Here is a 27035-nt window from a genome sequence, read left to right as displayed (position 1 = left end):
CCTCATGACTCAGGATCAGTTTCTGACTGCTAGGCGGGGCAAAAGCTCCTGAAGTTTCTGCGAGGCACCTCCCCCTGTGAGCAGAGCTTGGTACAGCCCAAATAGTTTTCAGGTTAAGAAAGCCAGAATCTTTGTTCAGCCGCACTGACTGGACAGACTTTGTAGGGGTTACCTGGCCAAGAGCAGCAGCGGCGGCAGCAGCGAGGCTCCTGGGATAACTCAGGTGAGCAGAGAGGGCATTTGCAGACTTATTCTGCAATTTTATTTGCTGGATAACTTGGAGTCTTTTGAAAGAGGTGAAGAAACTTGAACTTAGAGTTCATAGAACTCTGCAGCTCTCATTTTAAGATTTATCGGAATCGAGTAGGTATGTGTAATAGTTTGGAAATTTCAAAACTAATGATATACCTTTCGATTGGTTATTTTTGGTGTGTGTGGGTGATTGTGGTTGCCTGGTGGTGAGGTTTTTCTGGTGGTATCTGGTCAGTTACCAGGGTGTGTGTGTGTGTGTGTGTGTGTGTGTGTGTGTGTTCGCGTGTGTGCGCGTGCACGTGCGCTCGCGCGCACGCACACGCACACGTGGTTTGGTTTGGTTTGGTTTTGTCTTTGGTAACCCAAAATACCTGATAAGGAAGAATAAACCTGGGAGAGAGGTGTGAGAGGGAGAAATCGGGCTGACAGTGCTTCCCTTTAGCTTCTGCTGACCCCCAGCTGTGGGCAAATTATTGAAACGCAAGTATAATCTTGGATCTACACCATGCACAAAAGGTCTTTAAATGCCCTTAGAAGTAGGGTGCCCAGGCTGTGTGCTCTTGCACCAGAGGGAGTGGCTGCCCTCTCTACACAGCCGGGGGTCCTCCTGCCTTGGTGATAGGTTGATCTTGGCTATTTCATTATCAGCCCATGGCCAGCCTGGTTTTATTTTTCACTGACTTTAAACTTTGATTTGCAGCCAGGGCTCTATCTCCTTCCTCCCTACTACGTTACCACTCACCTTCTAGGGGCTTAACTGGGCTCTTTGACCAGAGTGGGCTGAGGGGGCAGGGCAGAAAAAGGTTCACATATTCCAGTTGAAAATTGGTTCCCAAGCTTTCGAGCTTGAAGTTTGGTTAGAAGCACATTAGGGAAATTAAACAAATTCTAACATCCTGACAGTCACCTCTGGCTTCAGGATGAAGCATCATGATTAATGTTTTACTGAAAGGTGGCTAATGTCTGATTTGCTAATGTTTGTTGTGAAATTAAGGACGTTTTATAGTCTGGAGGAATTAAAAAAAGATTCTTCAGGTTGGGGGGAGGACTGCTAATTAACTCTTTCTTTCCTCTGGCTGTTTGTGTGCATGAGCGTGTGCATGTGTGAATACTTGGAGTTGGAATAGCATTCTTTATTTATCCTTATTGAGTGCCTAGCAAGCTAGGAAAGAGTCTAAACACTTGTGTTATCATGAATAGGTTAAAAAAAAGTATTTCTATATCCTTGAGTGTTTTCAGTTCCTAAATTAAAAGCAGAAAAAGTCCCTTTGTGGCCCCCAAACACTATTTCTTTGATTAGTCTTGATTGGAAATCATCTCACCTTCTGACAGCTTGCAATTCAAACACAAAACTCCTAAGTGCATTCTTGTAAGGGAGGATTCTAAAAAGCAGGAGGTCTGTAACTGTGTAACCTTGGGCCAGTGTTTTTACCTTCCTGAAAAAGCGAGGAGTTGAGTGAAGTAATTTCTAAGAGTCCTTCCAGCGTAACATTCTATAAAAATTGGAATTTGATTCTTGCAAGGTTGTAAAATTAGACTTGTAAGATGGGCTTCTTCATCCAAGAAGGGAAAAAATGGGTAGTGGGGCAAAAATGAGGGGTGGAAGAGAGAGTGAGTACTGAATTGCAGAGGGGCCATTTTATTTTGGTCTTTTAAATGTCAATGAATGTTTTAGTTAAGGCAGGTGATTAAATCTCATTTTCCGCTAAGGACAGGAAAGAGATTTAATTTGCTAACAGTGAATGTTTTCTAATACTATGGCCGTTCATTGCTCTTATCTTTAGCCATTATAACAGCTCACATGCTTAATTTCATTAGATTCCCTCGATAATACTCTGAGGTGAACGGGGGCAGCCATCATATTTCTGTTGTGCTTATGGGGAAACTGAGGGACAGAGATGTGGCTGACACTAAATGGTGGCGTTTGGGACTTGATCCTGGATCTGCTGACTACTTGTTTTCTTTTTATGATTCTGGATTGTTTTGTATGTTTTGATAAAGTTTTTCAATGATGGAATTAAAGAAAGTTGTGCTCTCCTTTTTCTTTGAATTTCTTGGAACAGTCTTCTCTCTCTGGTTGGAGTACATATGTCCTAGATAAAGGTCCTAGATAAGAGAATTTTATGGTCTCATTTAGATCCCAAGATGTCTGGCCAGCAATTTGAATCTGACCAGCCATATGTTTCCTGGTAGATGCGTGCCCATAGATGTTTGCTATGCCTCTGCCAATGAGATGGGAAGCACTATTCTGTGTAACATATGTGTCGTCCCTGCACAGGGGCAATGCTAATCTCTGTATCCTTCCAATCTTAGTCTATGTGCTGCCAAAGTGAGCATTCTGTGTAACGTGGATGTGGAGTTTTTTTTAATTAGTTCTCCTTCTCCACACTACCCCCAGGTGTGAAGCTAAAGTGGCCCCTACTTCATGCCTGGGAACACTTTAGGTCTTCCACATTCAGTTTGCTCTGCGAACTCCTAATTGCTATTATCTCCTTTTTCACTTCAAGTACAGTACAAGGTGGGGAAACTAGGGCTGGAGGAGGCTGGGGGGGGGTAGGGGGTAGCGGTAGAAACCAGCCAGGGATAACACCTCCAGAGCCATGCTCTCTCCCTCTCTCCCCTTAAATACCCACCCTTTCTCTCCCGCTCACCCCAATTAAAAGCAGTTTGTAAACTGCAGACATGATTTCCTCTATCAGAGAATAGTTATCTTTAAGAAACTGAGGCAGATTTCATGCTTTAGAGCCGAATCTGAATTCCGTGTTAAGGCTGACCCACTGGTGAAGAACAAGTGATTTTCTTGAGTTTGCCCAGCTCCTCACGATTTCCAGGCCAGTGAGTAGCAAAAACTCCTAACTGCAGCCTTGCTTTCTACATGGCAGGCTCCCTGAACTTCCTGGCAGTTCCCAACTTTCCACTCTGGATCTACCCCTTCCACTTGCCTGCATCCATACAGCCTTCATACTCTATCTCTAGACAGTGGGTCTTAATTGAAATAGTGTAAGACCATTATTTCAATGCAGAAACCTCACACTCTGCTTCACCCAACCACTCATGATAGGACACCCCCCAATCCCAGGACACAGGGTCCCTCATTTTAGATGTGCACATTCCCTTTGTTAGTTAGAGGCTCCCTTTGGTTGATGCTTTAAAGCCCTAGCTTTGATTCTGTTTACTGACTTTCTTAATATGCGGTCTTTAACTAAAAGTCCTTCTTGTCTTCATGCTGGGTGCAGCAAGACAGCTAAGAAAGAGCATTCCCTTCTCCACTCTCCTAGGTTGTAACAGGGCAAGTTTATGTTTATGTCAAACCCAGCTTACAAATTTATGGGTTTCCAAAAGTTTTTTTTCAGACTTCACTAATGAACCCTCAGATGTGAAGGGTTCAGACTATCCCATGATCATCAAACCGTGGAAATAAACACCCTTTTCAAAATCTACCATGGCAATAAATTCTAGGCAGAATGCCTCAAAGTTAGGTATCATGTTTGCTTTGGAGGGCTTTCCTCATTTGAGCTTAAAAAAGTCCCGTCTTTAAGGAGGCAGTGACCGAAAGAAGCAGTGTGGTGTGATAGAAAGCTGCACACCAGATCAGGCATTATACAGACCCGGGTTTGAGTCAGCTTTGACAGTTTCTAGCTGCCCCTTCTCTAAGCTGCCATTTCTGCAGGTACAACATAAAGGGCACAGATAATGTCTAGTAAACATGGCTGCCATGAAGCGACCATGAACCAAAATGCACATGTCAAATGATAAATTGCCATACAAACATTAATTGTCTACATAAGACATCCATGCATTCAACAAATATTTCCTGGACACTCATTGTATGCCAAGCTCTGTGCCAGGCAATGAGAGCACTTACAATGTATATCCTGCATTTATGGAGCTCCTACTTATTCAACATACTTTTACACTAACCATTAGGTTAGCATCATTAGGTATATTATGTCTCATCAGGTACAGCCACAGTATAAGGAGGGCAGGATAGATAACTCACACCCCTGATGAGAATATCGAGGCATAAAGAAACCAAGGTTGCACCAATGGAACACATTTCTCCTATTACCTAGTCAGAAATGGGGATCAAGTCTACTCTGCAAATCCAGCAGGACTTGGGACGATAGTTTTATTCTAATGAAAGCCTGTCAAATTTCAAGCAGATAGCCTGCTATTTCTTATTTACCGAGCCTTCCCAAATGCAAGTGCCCTCACGCAGAAGGCTTGACCTATCCACATCAGCTATATATTCTGCCTCTGAAAGAGTCTACTGGGATCATACTGGTTTTTCAAATTAAACCTGATTTTCCTTTCGATTGATGGTACTTCTGTCTGTAGAAAGGGCCCTCCTTATATAACAGGGATTTCTTTTGCAGGGTCTTGTTTGCCTCGTAATTTGACTGAGTAGCAAGGGAGACAGTTGGGGGCAGAGGGCCTTCCCAAGAACAGGAAATAACCATTTATACAAAATGTTCAAGGCCTAGGAGGTTCTGGCAAACTAAATACCCTGATTGCCCCAGACTATCCTCCATTTACAATCCCCAGCCTCTGGCAGTCCACCAAACCTTCCAGGGAAAGCAAGAGGCACAGTAGTGTTTGTTGTAAGTTCGAGCACACGTGAAAATTAGGGTCCATTTGTAACAGACTCCAGAAAGGAGACTGGGCATACATTTAGATTTGCTCTGATGCTGCTTAATGGAAAATTATTACTGATACCACTCATGATTTCAAATACTGAGATACACTTCAATATTTAAAATATGTGAACAGACTTAAATCAGATGACTAAAGGCATTTTGGTATTTTGCAGTGTCCCATAGTCTTCAATTTGAAAAAAAAATTGTCAGTAAATAAGGCTATTAAAAAAAACTATAGTTATTTTCAGCTTCTTATTCCTTGGACTCAGAGAAAGAGTAAGTTTGTTTATATATAGTTTGTGAATAACATCAAATTTAAATTTTTTATAGGTTTCAAATAGGAAAACTTCTTTTCCAAAACTTCTTTACCAAGGTATCTCAATGTAATACTGAAAGGACATGAAATAATGTAGTAGAGAAGTCTGATTAAAATTTCACTTTTTATAAAATAGTGGCTCCCTCTTTATTAAGTGATTTGGAGCTGTGGTACCTACACAGACACTCTTTAAAGTGCTAATTATTTTTTTTCAAACTTTCTTCACTTTTCAGCAGATACTTTATTCAGATATTCTAGTTTCAACCCTCATATAATCATGAAACATAGACACAGTTATCCTTAAAATATATGTATTTGAAATGATTGGCACCATGTAAATTTCACAACCCTCCTCTTATTAACCATTGAATGTCAAGAAAGAATCATTAAAATCATTACAAATCTGTCTTTGTGGATCAAGCAAAGGCATTGAGAACCCTATTATCACCCCAAAGCTATTTAAAATCAAAGTTGCCTTTCAAATTATCCTCATAAAAACCAGTTGTTAGGGACATTTGAGTGTGGGGCACTCAGACATTGCTTGAAGAGCCACTATATTAATCCTTTATTTAGCCATGTAAGATTTGTTTTTAAAAAGAAAAGAAAGCAACAGTGTATTGCCATGGGATAAGAATCTATAGTCCATCAAATCAGCATAATTGAATTTCAGAGTCTGCTTTTTAAGGCGGCAAATGATTGCACATTAGACTTTGAAGAAGAAAGACACATAGGATCTTTCTATCTTTCCTTGTCTTTGGAGGCCATCTGCTGAGCTCTGTTGCTTGCATTAGTCTTCCTGGCCAATAATAAAAAATGCAAAGCTCTTTAAATGATAAAAGGGAAGGAATTGTGTAAAGGGGCTCTTTAGAAGTAAAAGGAGCTGCTTCTCCCCTCAAGCTCAAAGTGTGTGGCCCTTCAAGGCACCAAATTATTCTGCATGTAGTAAAACAACTTTCTTCTTTTATTTTCAAATTTAGAATTGTTCTCTGCTTTAAGCTCCTCTCTGCCAACTAAAACAGAAAATTGCCCTTTAAATTATAATAACTTACTTTTAACTAGCAATCTTAACATTTATTATCTATTTTTTAATAATATTGTTAAGAATTATATTGCCCCATTTGGCAAATGAAGATACTGAGGCCCCAAAATGTTTTAGGCGCCCAAGCCAAAGCCCCATGCTAAGCCAATTGGTTGCAGAATCTGGTCCTTAATTCCTATAAAAATATTCACTTTTGTTAAAGCCAAGCTTCAAGTGCCTAGCTCCAATAATAAGTCTTAAGAACTTCTTCCTCCAATGACTACATTTTTTTATCCTTCTAGATATCTAGCTCGGCACTATGGGTCCTCCTCTGAAACTCTTCAAAAACCAGAAGTACCAGGAACTGAAGCAGGAATGCATCAGAGATGGCAGACTCTTCTGTGACCCAACCTTTCTGCCTGAGAATGATTCGCTTTTCTACAATCGACTGCTTCCCGGGAAAGTGGCGTGGAAACGTCCCCAGGTAACTTTGTGGTTTTTGTTGTTGCTCTTTTTGTTGGTGGTGGTGGTGATGTTTTGTTTGGTTTTTGGGGTTTTTTTGTTTGTTTCTTACTTTCTATCTCCTTCTTGAACTCTTTCATCATAACTCTGCCTGATCCACTATTTCTCTTATACAGCCTACTATATGGAAAGCAATTTAGGAGACAGCTTTAAAATGATAAGCTTTATGTATCTGTGCTTCTGGCTTCGCTTGAGGAATCTTGAATTTGGTCAGAATGAGTTATTTTAAAGGAAATAAATAAATAAACAACAACAACAAATGCCATGCTTGTTTTCTTTCAGAACTTCACTTTAGTAAATGTGGTAACTCAAAAAACAATTATACTCTTTTCTCTTTAACAAGTTACCTATCATAGCAATTTCAAGATCATTTCAGACCTGTAAGGAGGAACACTCCTTATGTGATGAGCATAAAGGAAATCAACTCTAAGGAGGACAAGATGGAATTTGCACTGGGGGAGGGAGACTTCTTTGCTGCTCTTTGCATACCATCACCTAGATCCCCTCACAATTAGCAAAGTGGGATCTAAGTAGGAGCATAGCTCTTTCACCATATACTAATAGTTACCATGGTTTTCTGTGGAACAGATGTATATTGTGTCTCTAAAGCAAGTCTTGGGACCTCTTTGCAAGCTCTGTGTGAGTGGAAGTTCAATGTATAAAATGATAGGATGATGCAATCTGGAGAACAAATGGCAACCTTGCTCTCTATCTAAAGGGTATTATAACTGGAAGAAAGATATTACACCTGAGCTCCTTCCTAAAATGGGTGACCAGGGATATAGAGCACAGAGGGCTGTTAGAAATTCAAATTCTTGGACCTTCACAATATCCCAAAGACCTTCTGATTCCATGCATTGATGTATCTTTTTGTGCCCTATTTTGGAACCACCACAATAAACAACCCAAGGTTTGCTTTCTTCAGTGAGCAAGCTTTTTATTTGCAACTTTTTAGTTGCAGTTTCCACAGTTTAATCTCCTAATTGGACTTCTCACAAGAGCTACTTCAGTTTATGTAGGTTGCCACCAGGTGGTGCCAAGATACATTGGCCACTTCAAGGCTCTTGGTTTTTCTATATGACTCAAAGGACATGTCTCAGTTTTTGTCCACAAAGTATGATAGCCATTGAGAGTATGAGACTTGGAGTTCTTTCCATCGGAAAGAAGATTACACTCCTCTTGACTTTCTGTGCCTCCAGTTGTTGATATCCCTGCAGATCACTGACCTACAATAAAAATCTGGGAAACATGAGTAGAATTCACTAGCTACTAATTCGGTATGCAGAGAGGTAAGTTTTGTTTTGTTTTGTTTTTCCAGAAATGCATGGAGAAAATAGAGATATGTTGCTGAGAGACACTCTTAAGAACAAATGATGATAATGAGGAGAACCTCTCTTTTTTGATGCTTGGATATGAAAGAAAGCAGATTGATAGGGCAGAAATAGCTGAAAAGGAGGCAGGAAATTGAGGAAAGTTTTCTGGGGGGGAGTCTTGTCTTTTAAAAATAGGACAGACATGAACATATTTCTAGGCTATGGAGTAAACAAACAGTAAAGAAGAGGTTGAAGACACAGAAGAGAGAGGAATGATTGATGAAGGAGAGGTCCTGGAAGAGATAGGAGGCGACCCAATGGGCGACAAAATTGCAAGGCAACATGAAGCCATTTCACAGATGTGAACCAAGCTGACAGTGCTTCCTATAATGGCCAGTCTTTAGACATAGGCTTCCTCCTCTGTCTTGGCTCAGTCTTTTGTCCTTTGCCTCCTTCTTCAAAATTCTGTGGATTGAATCCTAGATGGATTACAAGAAGGGGAAAAACTTAATGACCATGGCAATAGTCCATCTTGCCTCTGAAGCAGACAATACCACTTCCAAGGATTTCAGAAAGAAAGGGTGAATTGGGATGGGGGAAAAGGGGGAATCAGCATTTATGCCATGCCTGCTATGGGCCCAGAGACTGTGTTTGGAGATTTCTGTACATTTTTTCATTTCATCTTTATTTGTCATGGCTGGGCAATGTAGGAATCTCACATATTTCTTTGATGTAATTCTTTTTTTTCTGGCTTGAAAAGTAAAGGTAAATATTATGTCCATTTTATTGATGAGGAAACTCCTGACACCCTGGGATTTGAATCCAGGTTTGACTTCAAAGTCCACATTGGTTTTCATGCTACCATGCTGCTATTTCAGGGATACAGATTTGTTTGTGTCTTCTCTTGCTAAAATAAGGAGCTTCCCACCAGTCAGTTCTCACATTCTTCCTCATTGGGTTGATGCCAATTAATTGATTAATATGATCAATTTATTGATCCATACTCTCTCTTTTGAGAATACACCATGAGTTTAGTCTTAAGCCCAAAGGGAGAATCTTGAGAAACATTTATTGAACACCTACTCTGTGCAGCCTCTGGGGAATTTACAGACACAACCTGGGATAAGGTACTCCCATTCTAGCTGGAGAGATGGATATTGAGCTATCAAAGAGTTAAATAATAAATTAATGCCTCATATAAGAAATGCTATTTTCAGGTATGTATACAGTAAATCCTGTAAGATTTTGAAGAAGGGGGAGATCATCATAGATTGGAGTGGTTGGGGAAGGGGCCTCTTGTGGGAAGTAAGGGGAAAAACAAGGTTCTGGACCACCATCTGAGTCTCCTCAAAAAGCTGTGGATTCCTTTCCAGCCAGAGTGGAGGCCAAGCCTGTGGTCAAGAACCACGTCAAAGTTCTCTGGCCTCCCATCAGGAAAGCTGAGAGACAGCCCTGGGCCTCTCCGAATTGGCTCAGGAAGACCAGATGGCTTGTTGGCCTCACCCGCTACATTGGCAAGGTTGAGATCCTGGTTTGCAGGGAAGCTTACAAACATCTTGTCCCTTGGCATGCCACACAGCCTCATCCTCAACCAGAACTATTTTCTGAAGTCTCTAAAACGGAAGAAGCATAATTAACCTGACATTTTCTGTTGCTTTCCTTTCCTATGTTGAAAAACTTCTGCCTTTATTAGCCTTCATGCCTGTAAACTCCACTGCTAGTTGAACCAAAAGGACTTCAGTGAAACTCCCAATATCCTAGGGTAGGATTGACTTCCCCTTCTTCCCACTTGCAACTTCCTTGCTGTGTCTTCAGGAGCTACTTTAAATAGGCAGGGATTATGGGAATGTTTTTTTTTTTAATTATTCAGGGCCAGTTCATCTGCTCATACCTTCCAGAGAAAAATCCTTCTCCCTAACTTTTTCTTTGGCCCAATGGCTGCAGCTATTGTCCTAGCTTCCTGGGGTACAATGGTACACCGTTTGAGGCAGGTACTCCTGAACTTTCCTGTCCTTCAGGGGTGTCCACATATATAGTCTTAGTACATTCTAAGTTTTACTGATTTATACTGACTTAGAGGCTTATAACTGATCATAAGGCTTCAGGTAAAATTTTTAGGCTGAAATCTGGCTGCCAAATTCCCATAAAAAAATCTTTTTTCCAGCTCTCTTCAGCCACTCTCCCTTCCTACCCACCTCTGGCTTTTTTCCTGACTGACTCATACTCAGGTACAATAGTGTCTTAGAGTCAGACACATCTCATCCTTGACTAAAGTGGAAGAAGCCCTCATGAGGCTTTGCACACAAGCTGTGGGGGAAGCGAGGGCACCTTCACAAGATCTTCTGTCAGCTCTGGTAGAGTTTTGATTTTGGTCACCACTACCATTGCCATTGCCCCAGCCCTTCCATTAGGAATACCCCCCCAAGAGACATTTCACTACACTGGGTGGGAGGAAGGTGATGAGGTTCTGGATGAAAATCAAAGTGGCAGGAATGGAAGGGAAAGTTTGATGAAGGGGAAACATTAGAAGAATACATGGGCTTTGATGATGGATGGCCTGTGAGGAAAGAGTAAAGGGGAAATGCTTTCCTCACTGCTAGTAGAAGTTTCCAGCTTTCCACTGAATGTGACACCTCTGTACAGTAGTTTTGGCCTAGACTGTTCATAAATTTCTTTTTCTTCCCAGAAATTTTGTCCCAATCTGATTAGTCCTAATGTTTTCCACTGTTGACACAGATGAAGAGAGTTGCATCTTCCCATTCTCTTTACTTTTATCTGTTCTGTTTATTTTAAATTCCCCACTTTAACAGCTTTATGGAAGTAAAATTTATATGCTCTAAAATTCACCTGCTGTAATTGTACGATGCAATGATTTTTAATAAATTCAAAAAGTTGTGATAACATCACCACAATCCAGTTTTAGCACAGATACATCATCCCAATAAGACCCTTCATACACGTTTGTAGTGAGCAAACTTTCCCCCTCGTCCATTAAAGGTACTCAGTAATCTTTTGGTTTCTATCTAGATTCACCAAATTTTAGACATTTCACTTAAAACAGAATCATAAAAGTACTCTTGCTTTGCATAACATTTTCAAGGGTCATTCATGTGGCAGCATGTAATCAGTTTGTCCTTTCTGTGGCTAAACAGAATTAATTGCATGGATATGTAAATTCTTCCCAATAAAGCAGTTTGAGATTTATATATTGAGTCTTCTACCAGAGCTATGAAGGCGCAAGTAAGAAGATAACTAGGCAGTGACTTGGTTGTGTAGATTGGAAGTGAAAGAGAGGCTGAAGACCTTAATTCTTAGGCTTCATATTGAATTTCCCTTGGTGGGATTAGGAAGGAAGTGAATATTTTACTGATAACAAAACCTTCATGCAAAAGTAAAATTGCCCAGCACGTAACGTGGACTCCTTGAGAGGCTGGTACAACATTGGTGCCTGAGCCCAGGTCCACCTACAAATGCCCCACCTGGAGATGGTTTAGTTTTCTATGGATAAGATAATGGTTACTTGGACCAACTCACAAAGCTCTCAGCCTCCTAGGACTACTTAGAGTGCTGGAATTTAGTCATAATTTATCTACTGCAGGGCCGGCGTCACTTGTAGGTGTTCATGCCCCCATCCCGTCAGTACTGCAATACTTCATGGAGTACTCTTTAAAATGCCTCCACTTTTCTGGCTGCTGGTTTTCTAGGCATCCTTTCATCTTGCTGTGGTTCTTGAGGTATGCCTGGGACATCAATGTTTATTGTCAGCATATTTCACCTGTGTAAAAAAATTGCAAAAATGTGGATGTTGTAGGTGCAAAGGGAGTCACAAAGAATAATGTGTGTCCGACTCCAAGGCTTATAATTTTATGTCTCCTTTCCCTCAATCTTCCAGAGGTCTCTGTGAAAGGACATGAGGTAAGAACAATGGGAAGTTCTCTCACTACTCCGCTAAGAGAACATATTTCCTAGAGAGGCTGTTTTGCTTATAGAAGGCTGTGTCTCAAGTAGGAGGGTACGCAGAGACCATTCCTGGCTTTACTCTTGGTGTCCAACTTCCTAGTTGTGTGTGTTTCCCCCTAAGAAATTATTTTGCCTTGACAAACAGCCCAGTTCAAGGATCACAGCAACTGTGCCAACACAGCTGGGAGCCATTAGGGGCCCAGCATCTCTCCTCCCTCTCAAGCCCCCCAACTATGCAAATATGTGAGCTGTGACCTCTCCCCAGCTCCATTCCTTACCACTGTAGCAGAGCTCAGGCTGAATTATCCCACCTGTACTCTGCTCTGAATTACAGAATAATTTCTCCAGCCTTACTTATTTACTCCCAACTGTAAGACACCCTGTTGTCCAAAACTCGGGGAAAAGTCAATAAATAGCCATTTCATTATTTTCAAATGTGTCACCAAAAAAGTCCATTTGGCTGTTTGATTTGCAATGGCTTATTACCCTTTACCCTGTCTACCTACTTAGCTTCTTTCTAGTTTCTGACTTCTTTAAAGAGGTGGAGAATGTGGCATAATAAAGATTTTCTTCCATGTTTCACATCACGGTGCTGACCTACATAAGAAATTGGTTCACATTTATTGCATTAAATTGAGGAGTTTTAAAGCCCATTGGTGATATTTAGCCGGGAACCAAAAGCTAAGATATAACTTAAGCAAAGAGGCATGAAACACTGGGATGGATGACTAACACAGATGGTTGCAACTTTGTCCCTGAAGAGCTGCACAACATTAACTTTTTTGTGGTGGTTATCGATTAACCTAAAGGCAAATGGATGGGCCAGCTGGGATCTTGACTTTTCTTCTTGAATTATATGTGCTTTCAAAGAAGCTAAAATTTGAATCCTAGATCTCCTAATAACTAGCTGCATGCTCAGGCCAGGGGCAAGTTGTTGCCTTTTTTGAGACTGTTTTCTCCTTTGTAAAATAAGCAAGTTGATTACATAGTCCCTAAAATTTTTTCCAGCTTTGACAATCTATGGCCTGTTAATTTATCATGTTTTAGAACTCATTGTGAAATGGCTATCCATCATGTATGAACAATGGTGAAGTAAAACTGGGGCGTGGGCCAGTTTATAAGAGGAAATAGAAAATAAGGAATTTTGGGCCCAAATTTATATTCTTTCATGATTGCATACAGCTACACACACACACACACACACACACACACACACACACACACACAATGACCACACTCAGCTTAGATATATAGGAAAATAATTACCCAGTTCCTCAATTTGAGTTCTGCTTGCAAGTATTTGTTCATTTACGTGACCCTTTAGGTCTTGAATAAAGTTTGCATGCCAAAAGTGTTGGCTGAGCCTGGATCTCTGCTGTGAAATGAGAGCCTTATGGAAATCTAAGACACTGTAATGTGTCCCCAGCCACTAATAACTTTACATAAAACCAGCAAATAATTTGCCTCAATAATCTAAAAGGACACTTTTCCTTATGTCAGTGTTCACTTTATTGTTTTCCATGGTAGGCAACAATTCTATGCATCATCTAAATCCAAGAAATCATTGGATAACTCGATGTCTTGCTCCAAATAAAATGGTAACCCCCGACCCACAAAAGAAAACTGTGTTTTGTTTCATCTTAGAAAGGGCAAAGGAACATTAGGAGAGAAAGAATATCATGGCCTAATTCACTCAGCACACCTGCTTTATACTCAGTAAGTGAAAAAACAGGCAGCCCACAAAATATTAAGATAGAAGTCTTCTCTTAAGACAAAAAAGTAATGATGAGACACTAGGTATGCATCTAAAAAAAAAGACCAGAAAATCCAAAACTGAAAACCCACCTAACCCTCTCCTTTTGGCAGAAGGATGCTCAATTAATCTTCAGTTTGGATTTGTCCCTGCCTAGAATGCTTATTCCTTTCCAGAGTTATTTTGGCTTTTAAAGAATATATGGAATGTTTCATTCTGTAGACCAGACCCTTCATCAAGGAGAATTATGCCCATTTAAAAAAGAGGCTTGAGAACCAGGAAAATATAGCTGTCTCTATTTAATAAATTTTAAAAGGATGTATGTCTAGATTTTCTTTCCATTTGAGACTAGGATTTATTTCTGCTGGTTAAGCAGAATGTCAAGGTACCGGCCAACGGCCTCCTCCACAAAGCTTTCTCCAGCTACTCAAGACTTCACTGGTATTTCCTGCCTTTGAACTCTGCAAGTGCTGATTCTCTGAGTCACACAATCATGTCTTCAATTATAAGATGTTATGTATGCAGCTATGCCTTTGTCTATGCTGGCTTCTCTATCCATTGTGCTTCCATACCTCTCAAAGTACCTTGTCCAACTACATAACACTAGTCATCCTCAAGGCTTCATCTCAAGTGTTATCACTGCTATTCAGTCTATTCTGTTTGCCACCAGGGAAACATTGGGGATCTTTCCTTTAGACACTGATTATACTTTGAAAATAACTCCAATGTGCCCTCATACGTTGTGTTGTAATTGTATTATTTGGGTCTCATTTTCCTACTTACAGTGAGAATGGCACAGCTGTTGACATGTTGGGGGAAGAGACATGCATACACCCCAAAATATTTCCCCCACTCTGCCTGGTTTCCCTCAGAACATCCTTTGTTGGGAAAGAGTGTCTGTTGGAGTGTTCCTGTGAGTTACCTACCTGCTATTTGTGCTTTTGCCATCTATATTCATCCAATGATATGGAAAAATCTACTTGCCATGGAGACTGCTGTTGCTTTCACTTGACGTTGGGAGAGGGCTTTCTGTATAAGGTCTCCTAACCCATTTTCCCAGAGAGGGAGAATGTGCGCTTCAGGAAGTCTCATCCTGACAAATAGGAGCAGAATGCAATGTGCTATTCTCTAGCTCCTTTCAAAAACTCACTGCTATAGTGAAAACTCTTCCACACTTTAATGCTAGCTCTGAGGGCCCCCACCAGCACATCTTAACCTGTTTGTTTGTGTCCCCTCCTCTCATTTCTCTTATTATTTCCCCCACATAGCCAGTTTCCTGTGGCTAGATGATCTACTGCTTTCTATTTTTCCTCACCAACCCTTGTGCCTTGTCGACCCTCCCCTTATCCCTCTTATGGAAGCCCTAGTCACAATCTTTAATCCAACCTATTCTGTAAAGTCTGCCCTGCCTATCTCAGCTCACATTGATCCTTGGGAAACTGTTAACACATTTTTAGAACAAATTATTGTATCCACAGGATATCTGTGATGACCCTCGTCTGATTGTGGGCAACATCAGCAACCACCAGCTAATCCAAGGGAGACTGGGGCACAAGCCAATGGTCTCTGCGTTTTCCTGTTTGGCTGTTCAGGAATCTCACTGGACAAAGGTATGCCTGCTGTGAGACTTCACTCAGTTTCCACCTTCTTGTCTTCTGTAGTAATTTTGGGAAACATCAGGTCATAAGTTTTTTAGATTGGTCAATTCCTGAGGTTGAAGATATTAACTATGTGACTTCCCTCAATTTATTATGAGAGTTTTTACACATACAGAAAATTGAAAGAATTTTACAGTGACTGCCTATATACTCACCTAGATTCTCACCATTAAAATTTTGCTCTATTGGCTTTGTCATACAAGAGTTGATCTTTTGTCACTTGCAGTATTTTGACTTAGTAGATCTGCATACTTTACTCTCTTCACCATGTGGAGTTATAGAGTACTAGCAGGGGCCAGGAGATCATAGATATGGGTAACAGAAAAGACAAGAAAGATGGAAATAGTTCCTCAAAATGGTTCTAATAAGTTGTTGAGTACAAAAATTCCTCTGGCATTTAGGTAGAGTTGAAGGCAGTGAAGCACTGACTTGATTTTTCCTCAGAAAAATAATTTTAGAAGAGTAATTGCATATACAAAGAAGAATTTTCTAAACATAATTTTATCTTAGGTGTGAATAAAATCTGTATTCTATAAAATCTACACGAAATCTCTAGGATGGACCTTTAAACACTGGGGCCTTGTGTTTTCATTGATTTTGTCTTTTAGGTGTTTAAACATGCAACTGTGAATATGTTTGTGCAGACGGTTTCTCATGATCGAGTTTGAGATTATCTATGGGAAATAATTTAACTCCTATCTGGCTTCCCCCAATTACCCTGTGTGCCTTGAGGCATTTATCAAAATTGAAGTAAGGAAGCAAAAGCTGTGGGAAAAAAATGCCCAACCTAGACCCAAAACCAATGTATTTGATGTGCTTACTGTTGCCATATAGATTTGCCAGAAGTTAACTGCAATCTCAATTGTTAGATATAGTGTGGTGAATAAGAGTCATACGAATGTTTTTATATTTCCAGACAATTCCCAACCATAAGGAACAGGAATGGGACCCTCGAAAACTAGATAAATATGCTGGAATATTTCGCTTCCGTTTCTGGCATTTTGGAGAATGGACTGAGGTGGTGATTGATGATTTGCTGCCCACCATCAATGGAGATCTGGTTTTCTCCTTCTCCACCTCCATGAATGAGTTTTGGAATGCTCTACTGGAAAAGGCTTATGCAAAGTAAGGAGGGGGTTGACTAGTCAGTGGTCAGGGTACATGAGGAAAGGAAAACCACATTTGTCCTTGGGAGCTCATTCTCTCCCAGCCCAGCCTCTGAGTTTAAATTGGGTAAGAAATCAATCAGATCCAAGGCATTGCTTTGGGCATGGGACTGGCTCTCAGAAATCCTGGATGATAGAGAAATTAGCTGTTTTGGTTTCCATTAAAAACCCTCCCTCCTCCTAGGTGCCTCTTCCTGCTGCTAATCTTAAGATCACATGGCATTATGGCCTCAAATTCTCTCCTTCTTTAATGTTTGCCTGGAGAAAGAAGTTTCTTCATGGACTGTCCTTGTTCAACCTAACCTAAGCCTAGAAATATCTGACTATAATCTCAAAATACCTCTCATTTTCATACCCAGAGAAAAGCCAGCTGGTACAGGCTGGCCAGGCAGGGACTGTGCTAATTTTTGGGAACAAGATGCCCTTGATGTGGAAAAGTAATTTTACAAAGATAACTGTGCATATTTGCCCCCAGGCTGCTTGGTTGTTATGAAGCCCTTGATGGTCTGACCACCACTGATATCATTGTGGACTTTACTGGCACATTGGCTGAAACTGTTGACATGCAGAAGGGAAGATACACTGAGCTTGTTGAGGAGAAGTATAAGCTGTTTGGAGAACTGTACAAAACATTTACCAAAGGAGGACTGATCTGTTGCTCCATTGAGGTTTGTTGTCACCCCAAAACAACCATTCTTTGCTCACTCTACAAAATTGAGTAGGGAACATCCCCCTTACCCCAGAGACTCAGGAAAAGACATTGTGGAACTCAGAAAATTAACAGTATACGTTGAGCCCTGAACGTAGAGCTTTAACTTTTTATCCTTTTGCACCAACCATCCCGCTGGGGGCCAATGCAGCTTTCTGAGCTGGTGTAAATAGCCTCTGCCAAATTCTTCCTTCTGCCTGCATGTGAGGTTATAGCTGTTTGCTCATGGAACAAACCAGCCCCACCAAAATTTAAAGCTGTTCATATCAATGTACTACTGCGGGTAGTTTCAATCTGAATTGTTTAAGTGAGATGTAATATTAAATTCTATATTTCCTTTCTTTCACTTGCTTTGTGCCAAGTAAAGTTACCTGGATAAAATTTCTATCCACATAGGGAAGACTAGCTTTAATCATACTGGGGTAAACCAATCAAGGAAGAGGAGGAGCCAGGCCTTGGGTCTCCCAATTCTTTTGGCCTTATGTATCTTTCTTTGCTCTCAGTCTCCCAGTCAGGAGGAACAAGAAGTTGAAACTGACTGGGGACTACTGAAGGGCCATACCTACACCATGACTGATATTCGCAAGATCCGTCTTGGGGAGAGACTGGTGGAAGTCTTCAGTACTGAGAAACTGTATATGGTTCGCTTGAGGAATCCCTTGGGACGACAGGAATGGAGTGGCCCCTGGAGTGAAATGTGAGTGACATTTCACTTGGACTGCCACATCTCAAAAGCCCTATAATTCATTCTCCCAAATCATCCCTCCATACTGCTAGTGTGTTGTCAATGCATAGTGACATTTGTGGGGTCTGTGACAACAGCCACAGGTGAAATAAAGCAGGTCCAATACTCATGCATTTTGGTCCTTTGGCATCCTGCTTATTACTGTGGCAAGTCAATGGCAGAAATAATGGCTTATCCCATTGCTCGTTTGCCTTTAGTTCTGAAGAGTGGCAGCAGCTGACTGTGGCAGATCGCAAGAACCTGGGGCTTGTCATGTCTGATGATGGAGAATTTTGGTGAGGAAGGGTTTACTCTGCTAAGGGAATTGGGGTTTCTACATGTAAATACAGGAGGAGATATTAAGTACCATCTTCATTTCTTTCCTGCCCTTCTTCCATTCAGGATGAGCCTGGAGGACTTTTGCTGCAACTTTCATGAACTGAATGTCTGCCGCAATGTGAACAACCCTATTTTTGGCCGCAAGGAGCTGGAATCAGTGGTAGGATGCTGGACTGTGGATGATGATCCCCTGATGAACCGGTCAGGAGGCTGCTATAACAATCGTGATACCTTCCTCCAGAATCCCCAGGTGTGAATCTACTTTTTTTCTTTGCTTCCAACTTATCAAGGCAATAGGAACTCAGGTCTCACCTTGGAGTGTGTCTTTGACACTAATTCTTCAGTTTGCAGCTATTGTGTGATATTCCTCAACCAAGATGCCTAGTGATTGGTTCAGATGCTATAAGTCATGGCAGACAATGTCTCTTTTCAGAGACGTATGTTGGCAACAATATTAAATCTGAGCAGTCTTTTCTGGCTGCCTCTCTCCTGGCCATATTGCTTAGTATAGATTTCTTTGCCCCTCATTGGACAGAAATGATCTACTCCTGGACGCCTCTTCTCAATTCTTTTTCATTTCTTTATTGTGCAACTGTTCTCTTGGGGGCAGACTTACTCTATGTCTCCTTTCTCATGTAGTGATTCTTCTGAATGTCATCATTAGGCTTCCCTTTTCTCAGCCAGGACCAGGTCATTTTGACCAGGATTTGAATCATTGTCTTCTCAGTGAGCCCATCCCATCAATCTTCTGTTACTGTGCTCTTCCAGATGAGACGTTAGGGGTCATGCCCAGGCACACCCCAAAGCAAGAAATCTTAACATCCAAAGCCTGAATCTATAATAATCTTGATGGCTTTACCCCCAAATGTGCTGATGAGGCAACCCACAAGAGACAAGAATTCTGACTGTATTGCCACTTTACGTGGGTGTGTCTTTTTTTCCATGGGCCTACTTGGCTGGGCATTTTTGAGAACACTAAGACTAATAGCTAATTTACTTAACTCATACATTTTTCCCATTCCTTCCATCATAATTGCCCTTAAAGAAAGAAAGCTCCCATTACCCCCTACCTCATCTCCCTGTGTGACCTTGGAAATGTTTCAAATATTGGGCACATATACCAAGCTGGAGAAATGGGCTTTTGACTTCACTCGTAACTGTCTGCACAGGATTGATCTTTAGTGTCCTTGTGAGCCTATGGTTCTGAATTTATTTTCTGTTTCTTTTGAAAGGGAGGGAACAAAACTATCAGAGAGGGAGATAGAGACAGAAAGAAAGATTGAGACAGGAACAGAATGAACATTCAAATGCCCTTTAGTTTTACTTGCCAATGGCATAATGAGTCTCTCAGATGAGGTTTCAAAGTCTCTAGCACAGGTCTCCAGCTTCCCTGAAGAGGTGGTTGCAAAGCATCAACTCTCCAAGGAAGTGGATCCAGCCCCTTCACAAGCCACACATCTGGGGTAGCTATAGGACGCTAGCTGAGGGGACTGACTATAGTATCAGGTTAAGTTAAACCGTGGAGGAGGGCACTTGTGGGGAAGAGCACTGGGTGTTTATGGAAACCAATTTGATAATAAACTATTATAAAAAAATAAATGCAGGAAAAATGTATTTAAAAAGTGCTTTTTGCCTTTATGGATCCTGGAATTTTTCTGTGTGCGGTTTTTTAAAACACGGCACAATTAAAAAAAAACACAAAACCCAATATCTTACCAAGAACTTATCAAAACAAAGCGTACCCTCTTTGGCATCAAAGACATAGGCATAAAGTTGTCTCTCAATCCATGCTGAATGCCATAGGGAGGACCAAGTATATGGTCTACACTTAGCATGTCTATGAATTATCCAATGCTTTATTGTCTGGTCAATGGCAAAATCCAGAAAATAATGCAAGTCTCGGCTTCTCTGCATAGAGTTTTCTTCCCTGAAATCTTAGCTGGCTTATCTGAAATGAAAGTGTTAACTAAGCTAGTTGGTGGCCTCTTTCCCTTAGTACATCTTCAATGTGCCTGAGGACGAGCACAAGGTCATTATGTCACTGCAGCAAAAGGACATACGTACTTACCGCCGCATGGGAAGACCTGACAATTACATCATTGGTTTTGAGCTCTTCAAGGTAAGAATGGGCATTAGGAGGAGAGAGAATAATGGGAAACAGAGTCAAAATTAGGATGGGCTGTGGTTCGGGAAATTAAGGTAGGTCCATGGATAAAGAAAGCAGAGGACCTAGGATCTCTGAACATAAACACTATGATCTGAGCAGAATGAAACATTTCATCCTGTTTCATTTCCAGGTGGAAATGAACCGCAAATTCCGCCTCCACCATCTCTACATCCAGGAGCGTGCTGGGACTTCCACCTATATTGACACTCGCACTGTGTTTCTGAGCAAGTACCTGAAGAAAGGCAACTATGTGCTTGTCCCAACCATGTTCCAGCATGGACGCACGAGCGAGTTTCTCCTGAGAATCTTCTCTGAAGTGCCCGTCCAGCTCAGGTTCAGCTTCCTTGGGCAGCCCCACAAACTCCTATTTTCTACCATGCCTCTAATACTAACCTCCTGGACCCTGCTTGTCCTGTACAGACATGCAAAAGGACAACTTGTTCATGTCAGACTTCACTGAAATGATGGTGATAGAAATATTTCTCAAAATGGTTATTTCCATAACCATGAAAAATTCCCCAGTAGAGGTCTGAGCTTCAGAGCTCTGAGCTGCCATTTAAGGGGAACAGGCCTATAGCCCAAGCTTTTCCACTTATATCTCATCTTCCGTTCTCTGGCTGACTCTATTTTCTCTTAAACAGCTGGAACTCCTCACTACTCCTCTGTTGTGTTCTGAGTCCTGGGTCACCAAAGCTACCTTTTCATCCCAGCTCTGCCTACTCTGGTCTTTATCTGCTTGTCCTTAAAGCCAGGGGAAAGGAAAACACTCAAAATATAAGCCATGTCTGAGGAGGAATGGGCTAGGTCACTCAGCATTTCATGCCTTTCAGCAACAATGTCTGAGATCATCAGAGGTCATTCATCATCAGTGCTGTGTCTTCATTTTGATGTTCCAGGGAACTGACTCTGGACATGCCCAAGATGTCCTGCTGGAACCTGGCTCGTGGCTACCCGAAGGTGGTTACCCAGATCACTGTTCACAGTGCCGAGGGCCTGGAGAAGAAGTATGCCAATGAAAGTAAGAACTGCAGAGGTGTCTGGGAAAGCAAACTTTGGTTTCATTTATTGCATGTATGGCTAGAAAAGATGGTCACAAATGATTCTCCCCAATGGTATTTTTAGTCTAGAGAAGTCCAGATGACTGTCAACCTTGGTGGAGAAAGGGATGGAAACTTCTTTGGGCAAGGTGTACACAGTGTTCATTTTCATAAAGTATGGAAAAGAAAAGGGAATCAGGAACAAAAGTTCTAGGCCATTCTGATACCCAGGTGCTATGCTAAAAGTCCTAGTGAAATAGTTTCTTGACTACCTAGAAAAAGAACTTTAATGAGTCTCTTAAAAAGCAACTGCCACTTTGTTCCAGCTGTAAATCCATATCTGGTCATCAAGTGTGGAAAGGAAGAAGTCCGTTCTCCCGTCCAAAAGAATACGGTTCATGCCATTTTTGACACCCAGGCCATTTTCTACAGAAGGACCACTGACATTCCTATTATAGTGCAGGTAAGACTATGAACAGGGACCTTTCTCTCTCCAGGATGGCGCACATTCCGTACCAGATTCTAGATTATCCCCAGTGTCTCAAATATCTAGAATACAGAGCAAAGGTTATCCTGGTCTTTGTTTATTTTTACTCAAGGATATCTCCCACCAAGAACACACACTGACTTCCTTATTAATTTCCATTGTAAGTATTCTCTCCTCTATACATTTCATTGTGGATTCGAGTCCACATGCTTACAGGTACACATGTTGACAGGCACTATAAAATCCCATGAAAACCATATGCCAGTTCAGATGACCCTTATCCTGATCAGGGATAGGTCAGGATGGACCACTATAGTTTGGCTGTTTTTCTGACTTGATGCTTCTGCCCATCTGCATTTACATAGTCGTCTCATAGCTTGAGGCAGATCTTGAGCTCTGCTGGCTGGCTGGCTTTTCATCTCTACTCTATGAGGTATCTTCCTATCAGCCAGAGATGTATCGGGAAGACGTGTTAAAATGTCTCAGTTTAAAACAGACCTTTCGAAGTTCAGCACTGGGTTCTAGGTGCCACTGGGAGAAGTCCAGACTCACAAAAGGTCATTCATATTTACTCTTTTAACTTGTCTCTCCAGGTTTGGAACAGCCGAAAATTCTGTGATCAGTTCCTGGGGCAAGTTACTCTAGATGCTGACCCCAGTGACTGCCGTGATCTGAAGTCTCTGTATCTGCGTAAGAAAGGTGGTCCAACTGCCAAAGTCAAACAGGGCCACATCAGCTTCAAGGTTATTTCCAGCGATGATCTCACTGAGCTCTAAATATTCAGCTCTAGAGAACCCTGACAGAGCTTTCCATCCTTTATTTTCTGTCAGATGCCAGGTCTTACCTAATTCATAATCTTTTGAAAGAAAGAAACTCACAGTAACTAACTTTTCCTTTTCTTCTGATAAGTTCCCCATACCTCCCAATCCAAGTAGCATCAGTAGCTACATAACCTATATACCTCCAGCAGCTGGACAGGGGGAGGTGACAGTTCTATGTGGAGATCATACAGATGTTTTCCAACAAAAGATCTCTGGGGCTTCCGGGGGTGAGATTCAAGCAGGACAATAGCCTGGATACCCTACAGATGTCTTTGCTGCTTTCAGGTGCCCAGTGTATCTTCCCTGTAGGGCGTGTTAAGGAAGGAGGAGGGATGATCAAGGCCAAGCTGGTCTAGCCTGACATCCAAGCTCCCGACTGAACACTACAGACTTCTCAGCAGCATTCTACCCAGCAGCCAGAGCCTGCTTTTAAGTCCCCAGCCCTTATCACCACCAGCACCATTGCCACCTCCATCACCACCACCGATTGCCACCACCATCACCATCACCACCTCCGGAAAGTGTAGTTCTTCCCTAACCCGAGTCACCCCGCCCCCAACAGTAGGTTTTACCTTCATGTTGAGGAAGCTTCCTAGGTGCTTAATGACGAGCTGGAATTCAGTGAGGCCTAGATAGCAGGAAGGGCCTGAGCTCCAGCTCAATGGAAGCCAGCTGTGTGCCACAAGAGGGAAAAGTGGAAGAAGCTGCAGTGGGAGACAAAGCCTCGGTCCCCCACCCATCCACACACACCTACACTCACACACGCGCATGTGGGCGCGCATGAACTACCGTTCAGGCAGTCAGTGGGCAAGAGGAAGGACAAATCAGTACCACACACCCCTGAAAGGATGAGAAAATCCACCTAGGCATAGTACAGCCAGTTTGGGGCCCCTGACTGCAATGTGAAATCTCCTGCTGCTGCTAGGTTTACAAACAAGCCTGTTGTCCTGTGCCTCCGAATATCATTGGTACTGAAGACCCCATCTGGGGGCCTGAGATTCTGGGTCTTATACCAGGCCCCTCAGGCTTTTCTTTCAGTTGGGAAGCTTCACTCCCTGGGGGCATTTCTTTGCCCTCTTGTTTTTCAGTATTTCTACAGAATTTTCTCTAGAGTCATTCATTCTGAAATCTTCTTCCCTCCATCTCATCTTTCAGTATTCTGCCCCTCCTTCAAGGTCCAGCATAAATGCCACCTCCTCCATGAAGCCTTCCCTAACTCCTCCCAACCCCCACCTCTGACAATATTTCAACGCTTCCGCAATGATGAAGAAAAAACATAGTTGTAGTACTTAGTCTAGTCCTGCACGCATTCATTTAAAAATATATTTTGTAGGGATTTTTTTTTTAGCTCACTCATTTCCTACCATGTTTTTCAGTCTGTGTAACTTCTGCAGTGCCTTCACCACACTGCCTTACATAATCCAAACCACAATAAAGTTCACATTCAATAAATTGACCAGTCTTGGCTTGATTTGATGGAATGGAAAAGATGGCAAGAGTGACCATCTGTTGAGACTCATTTTGGAGTTGCTAGAATTGGGAGTGGGGATAGGGGTATTTGTGCATCCTGAGTTTAGGTACAGATCTGATGGTGCAGAGGCTTTGGCTGCATTCTGACAGTGCAGTCCTTTATCTAGGTGGGGGATGAGGAGGTTGGGAGAAGAGAATGGAGAGGGGCCCTCTTCTATTCCACATTTAGGAATATTTGAGTGGTATTTGGGGTTACATGATTTTGAAACCCCTGTGGGATTGACCTCAAGGCCAAAGCTACATGGCCATATCTTTTAAAGGCAGACTTCCCAACAGGAGAAAGTAGCGGCTCCTTCCTCCCAGCGTGTCCTTTAGAGCCAAATGAATGTGAAGACTTTACTCATTTGCTTCCACACTCAGTAGTATCTCATCTGCCTATCTTGGGTGGGTGGGGGGTATAGGGAAGCCTCGCTCCTTTTTTCTTGATACCTGCCTCTTGACAGGCAAGGATACCTATGCAGGGGAGGGGTCTGAAAGCTCAGTAGAATAGTCCTTAACCCATTTCTACAGCACTACCCCAGAAAACACTAGAGATGAACTTTTAAATACAGGTATTTAGATGTGGTAGAGCTTTCTCAGAAATGCACTGTACTATACTAGTAATGTAATAGTTATCTATGGTCAACAGATGGCACTATGATATTACAATTAAGCTCAAAGAAGCTATTACATTTTTTTTCAGGATGAGAATATTTCCCCCAAATAAAAAGGTAGAAAAGAAAAGGAACCAACACTTTTTGATTGTTTGCTATGCGTCAGATTCCATGATCAATGCTTTGTATTCTTCACATTTCATTTTAATGCCCATAACAACCATAATGAAATGCTGTCATTATTCCTGTTTTTTTGAAAATAAGGAATGGAAGCCACTGAGAGTTTCAGTAATCATATCATTATTCTTAGGCAATCACATCTATTGACTTCTAGACCTTGACCCTTCCTGGGAAAATATTCTGTCCCACAGAAAGTGGAAATATCTTTCCTACACTTCTAATACCAGTGGTATATCCACAATACTGTATCAAGAACTGTCCAGCTAGCATACAAAATGTTTCTCTCATGGAATCTTTACCTCTCTCACTTTCGTGTGCACATATGTACTTACGTACGCACACACATAATTTGTAAGTAGACTTGGTTTTCCCAAAAGGAATCCAATGCACCAATACACACCAATATGTATTGGATACCAACAACACAAGTGCATTTCAAAATAATTATGCTGAGTGAAAGAAGCCAGAAAAAAAGAGGATGCAACTTGCCTGATTCCACACACATATGATCTTAAAAATGTAAGGGACACGTGGATGGCTCAGTTGGTTAAGCATCTGATTCTTGGTTTTGGCTCAGATCATGATCCTAGGGTCATGGGATTGAGCCCTGCATTGGGCTCCATGCTGAGCGTGGAACCTGCTTGGGATTCTCATTCTCCTTTCCTCTTTCTGACCCTCTTCCCCACCTCAAGAAAAATAAACATTAAAAAAAAATTTTTTTTTAATGTTTATTTATTTTTGAGAGAGAGAGAGAGAGAGAGCAAGCACGTGAGCAGGGGCGGAACAGAGAGAGAGGGAGTCACAGAATCCGAAGCAGGCTCCAGGGCGCTGTCAGCACAGAGTCTGATGCAGGGCTCAAACTCACGAACGGTGAGATCATGACCTGAGCTGAAGTCAGATGCTTAACTGACTGAGTCACCCAGGCAACCCCAGAAAAATAAACATTTTAAAACAATCTTGAAAATGCAAACTGCTCTCTAGTAACATAAAACTTATGTTGCCTGGGGAGACGGGGTAGTGGCTTGAGAAAACTTCAGGGAATCATGACCTTATTTATTATTTTTGAACTATTCCATACCTTGACAGTCATGTTGGTTCCATGACTTATGTGCATTTTTCAAAATCTCAACTGACTGTCACTGTAAATACATTTTTAAGAAGTAAAGACTTACAAACACTAAACCCCATGACTGATTCTTTAACATTTCATAAGTATTATATCTAAATACATTAGAAACTCCTCCTGACAGTGTTATAATTTTTTTTTGCTTTCAATGATTATACATATTTTTAAGAACTTAAGAGGAGGAAAATAGTATTTTATGTTAGACATTTTTGTTTCTTTTTCTTCCTAAAGTTCAAGATTCTCCTTGGTATTATTTTTGTTCAGCCTGAAGAACTTCCTTCAGTATTACTTTGAGAGCTGTTTTCAAATTCTCTTAATTTTTCCTCATCTGAGAGTGAGTGTATATTGCCTTCATTCCTGAAGGATATTTTCACTGGATATAGAATTCTAGTTTGGCATCTCTTTCCTTCAGCAATTTTTTTTTCAATTAAATTCTACCCCCAATGGGGGCTCAAACTCATGACACCAAGATCAAGTCACATGCTCTACTGACTAAGCCAGACAGACACCCCACTCTTTCAGCAATTTAAAGACATTCCTGTCTTCTGTTCTCTATGGTATCTGATGAGAAATCCACACTATTTCAAATTATTGCTATCAATATATTATGTGTCATTTTTCCCCCCAGTGGCTTTCAAGATTTTTCTTTATTCATATTGAACAGTTTTATTATCTGTCTAGGAGTTATTTTCTTTACACTTATACAGTTTGGAGTTCACAGAGTTTT

At 41.4% G+C, this 27035-nt stretch overlaps 1 protein-coding gene and 1 non-coding gene across 2 annotated transcripts; one reads left to right on the top strand and one right to left on the bottom strand.

Moving 5' to 3' along the window:
• The first annotated feature begins 146 nt into the window (after positions 1–146).
• Positions 147–24335, top strand: CAPN6 (calpain 6). The gene is made up of 13 exons (XM_029930142.1): positions 147–223; positions 6526–6707; positions 15250–15381; positions 16346–16554; positions 17071–17263; positions 17808–18001; positions 18247–18324; positions 18431–18617; positions 20364–20486; positions 20665–20867; positions 21431–21552; positions 21898–22034; positions 22652–24335. The coding sequence occupies exons 2-13, from the start codon at positions 6543–6545 to the stop codon at positions 22832–22834; spliced, it is 1926 nt and encodes a 641-aa protein (XP_029786002.1). The 5' UTR covers positions 147–223; positions 6526–6542; the 3' UTR covers positions 22835–24335.
• LOC115284492 lies at positions 2484–2589 on the bottom strand. The gene has a single exon (XR_003905240.1). It is a non-coding gene; the product is annotated as a U6 spliceosomal RNA (small nuclear RNA).
• Positions 24336–27035: the final 2700 nt, after the last annotated feature.

The sequence above is a fragment of the Suricata suricatta genome, chromosome X (genome assembly GCF_006229205.1).
Source record: "Suricata suricatta isolate VVHF042 chromosome X, meerkat_22Aug2017_6uvM2_HiC, whole genome shotgun sequence".
In the NCBI taxonomy this organism is placed as follows: domain Eukaryota; kingdom Metazoa; phylum Chordata; class Mammalia; order Carnivora; family Herpestidae; genus Suricata; species Suricata suricatta.
Note: the sequence above shows the minus strand (reverse complement) of the source record. Positions and strands in the feature narration are given on the sequence as shown.

Coding starts and splice junctions, on each gene's coding strand:
- CAPN6 (XM_029930142.1), top strand. CDS start 6,543: ATGGGTCCTCCTCTGAAACTCTTCAAAAACCAGAAGTACCAGGAACTG. Junction 15,382..16,345: donor AGGAATCTCACTGGACAAAG/GTATGCCTGCTG, acceptor TTATATTTCCAG/ACAATTCCCAACCATAAGGA. Junction 16,555..17,070: donor CTGGAAAAGGCTTATGCAAA/GTAAGGAGGGGG, acceptor ATTTGCCCCCAG/GCTGCTTGGTTGTTATGAAG.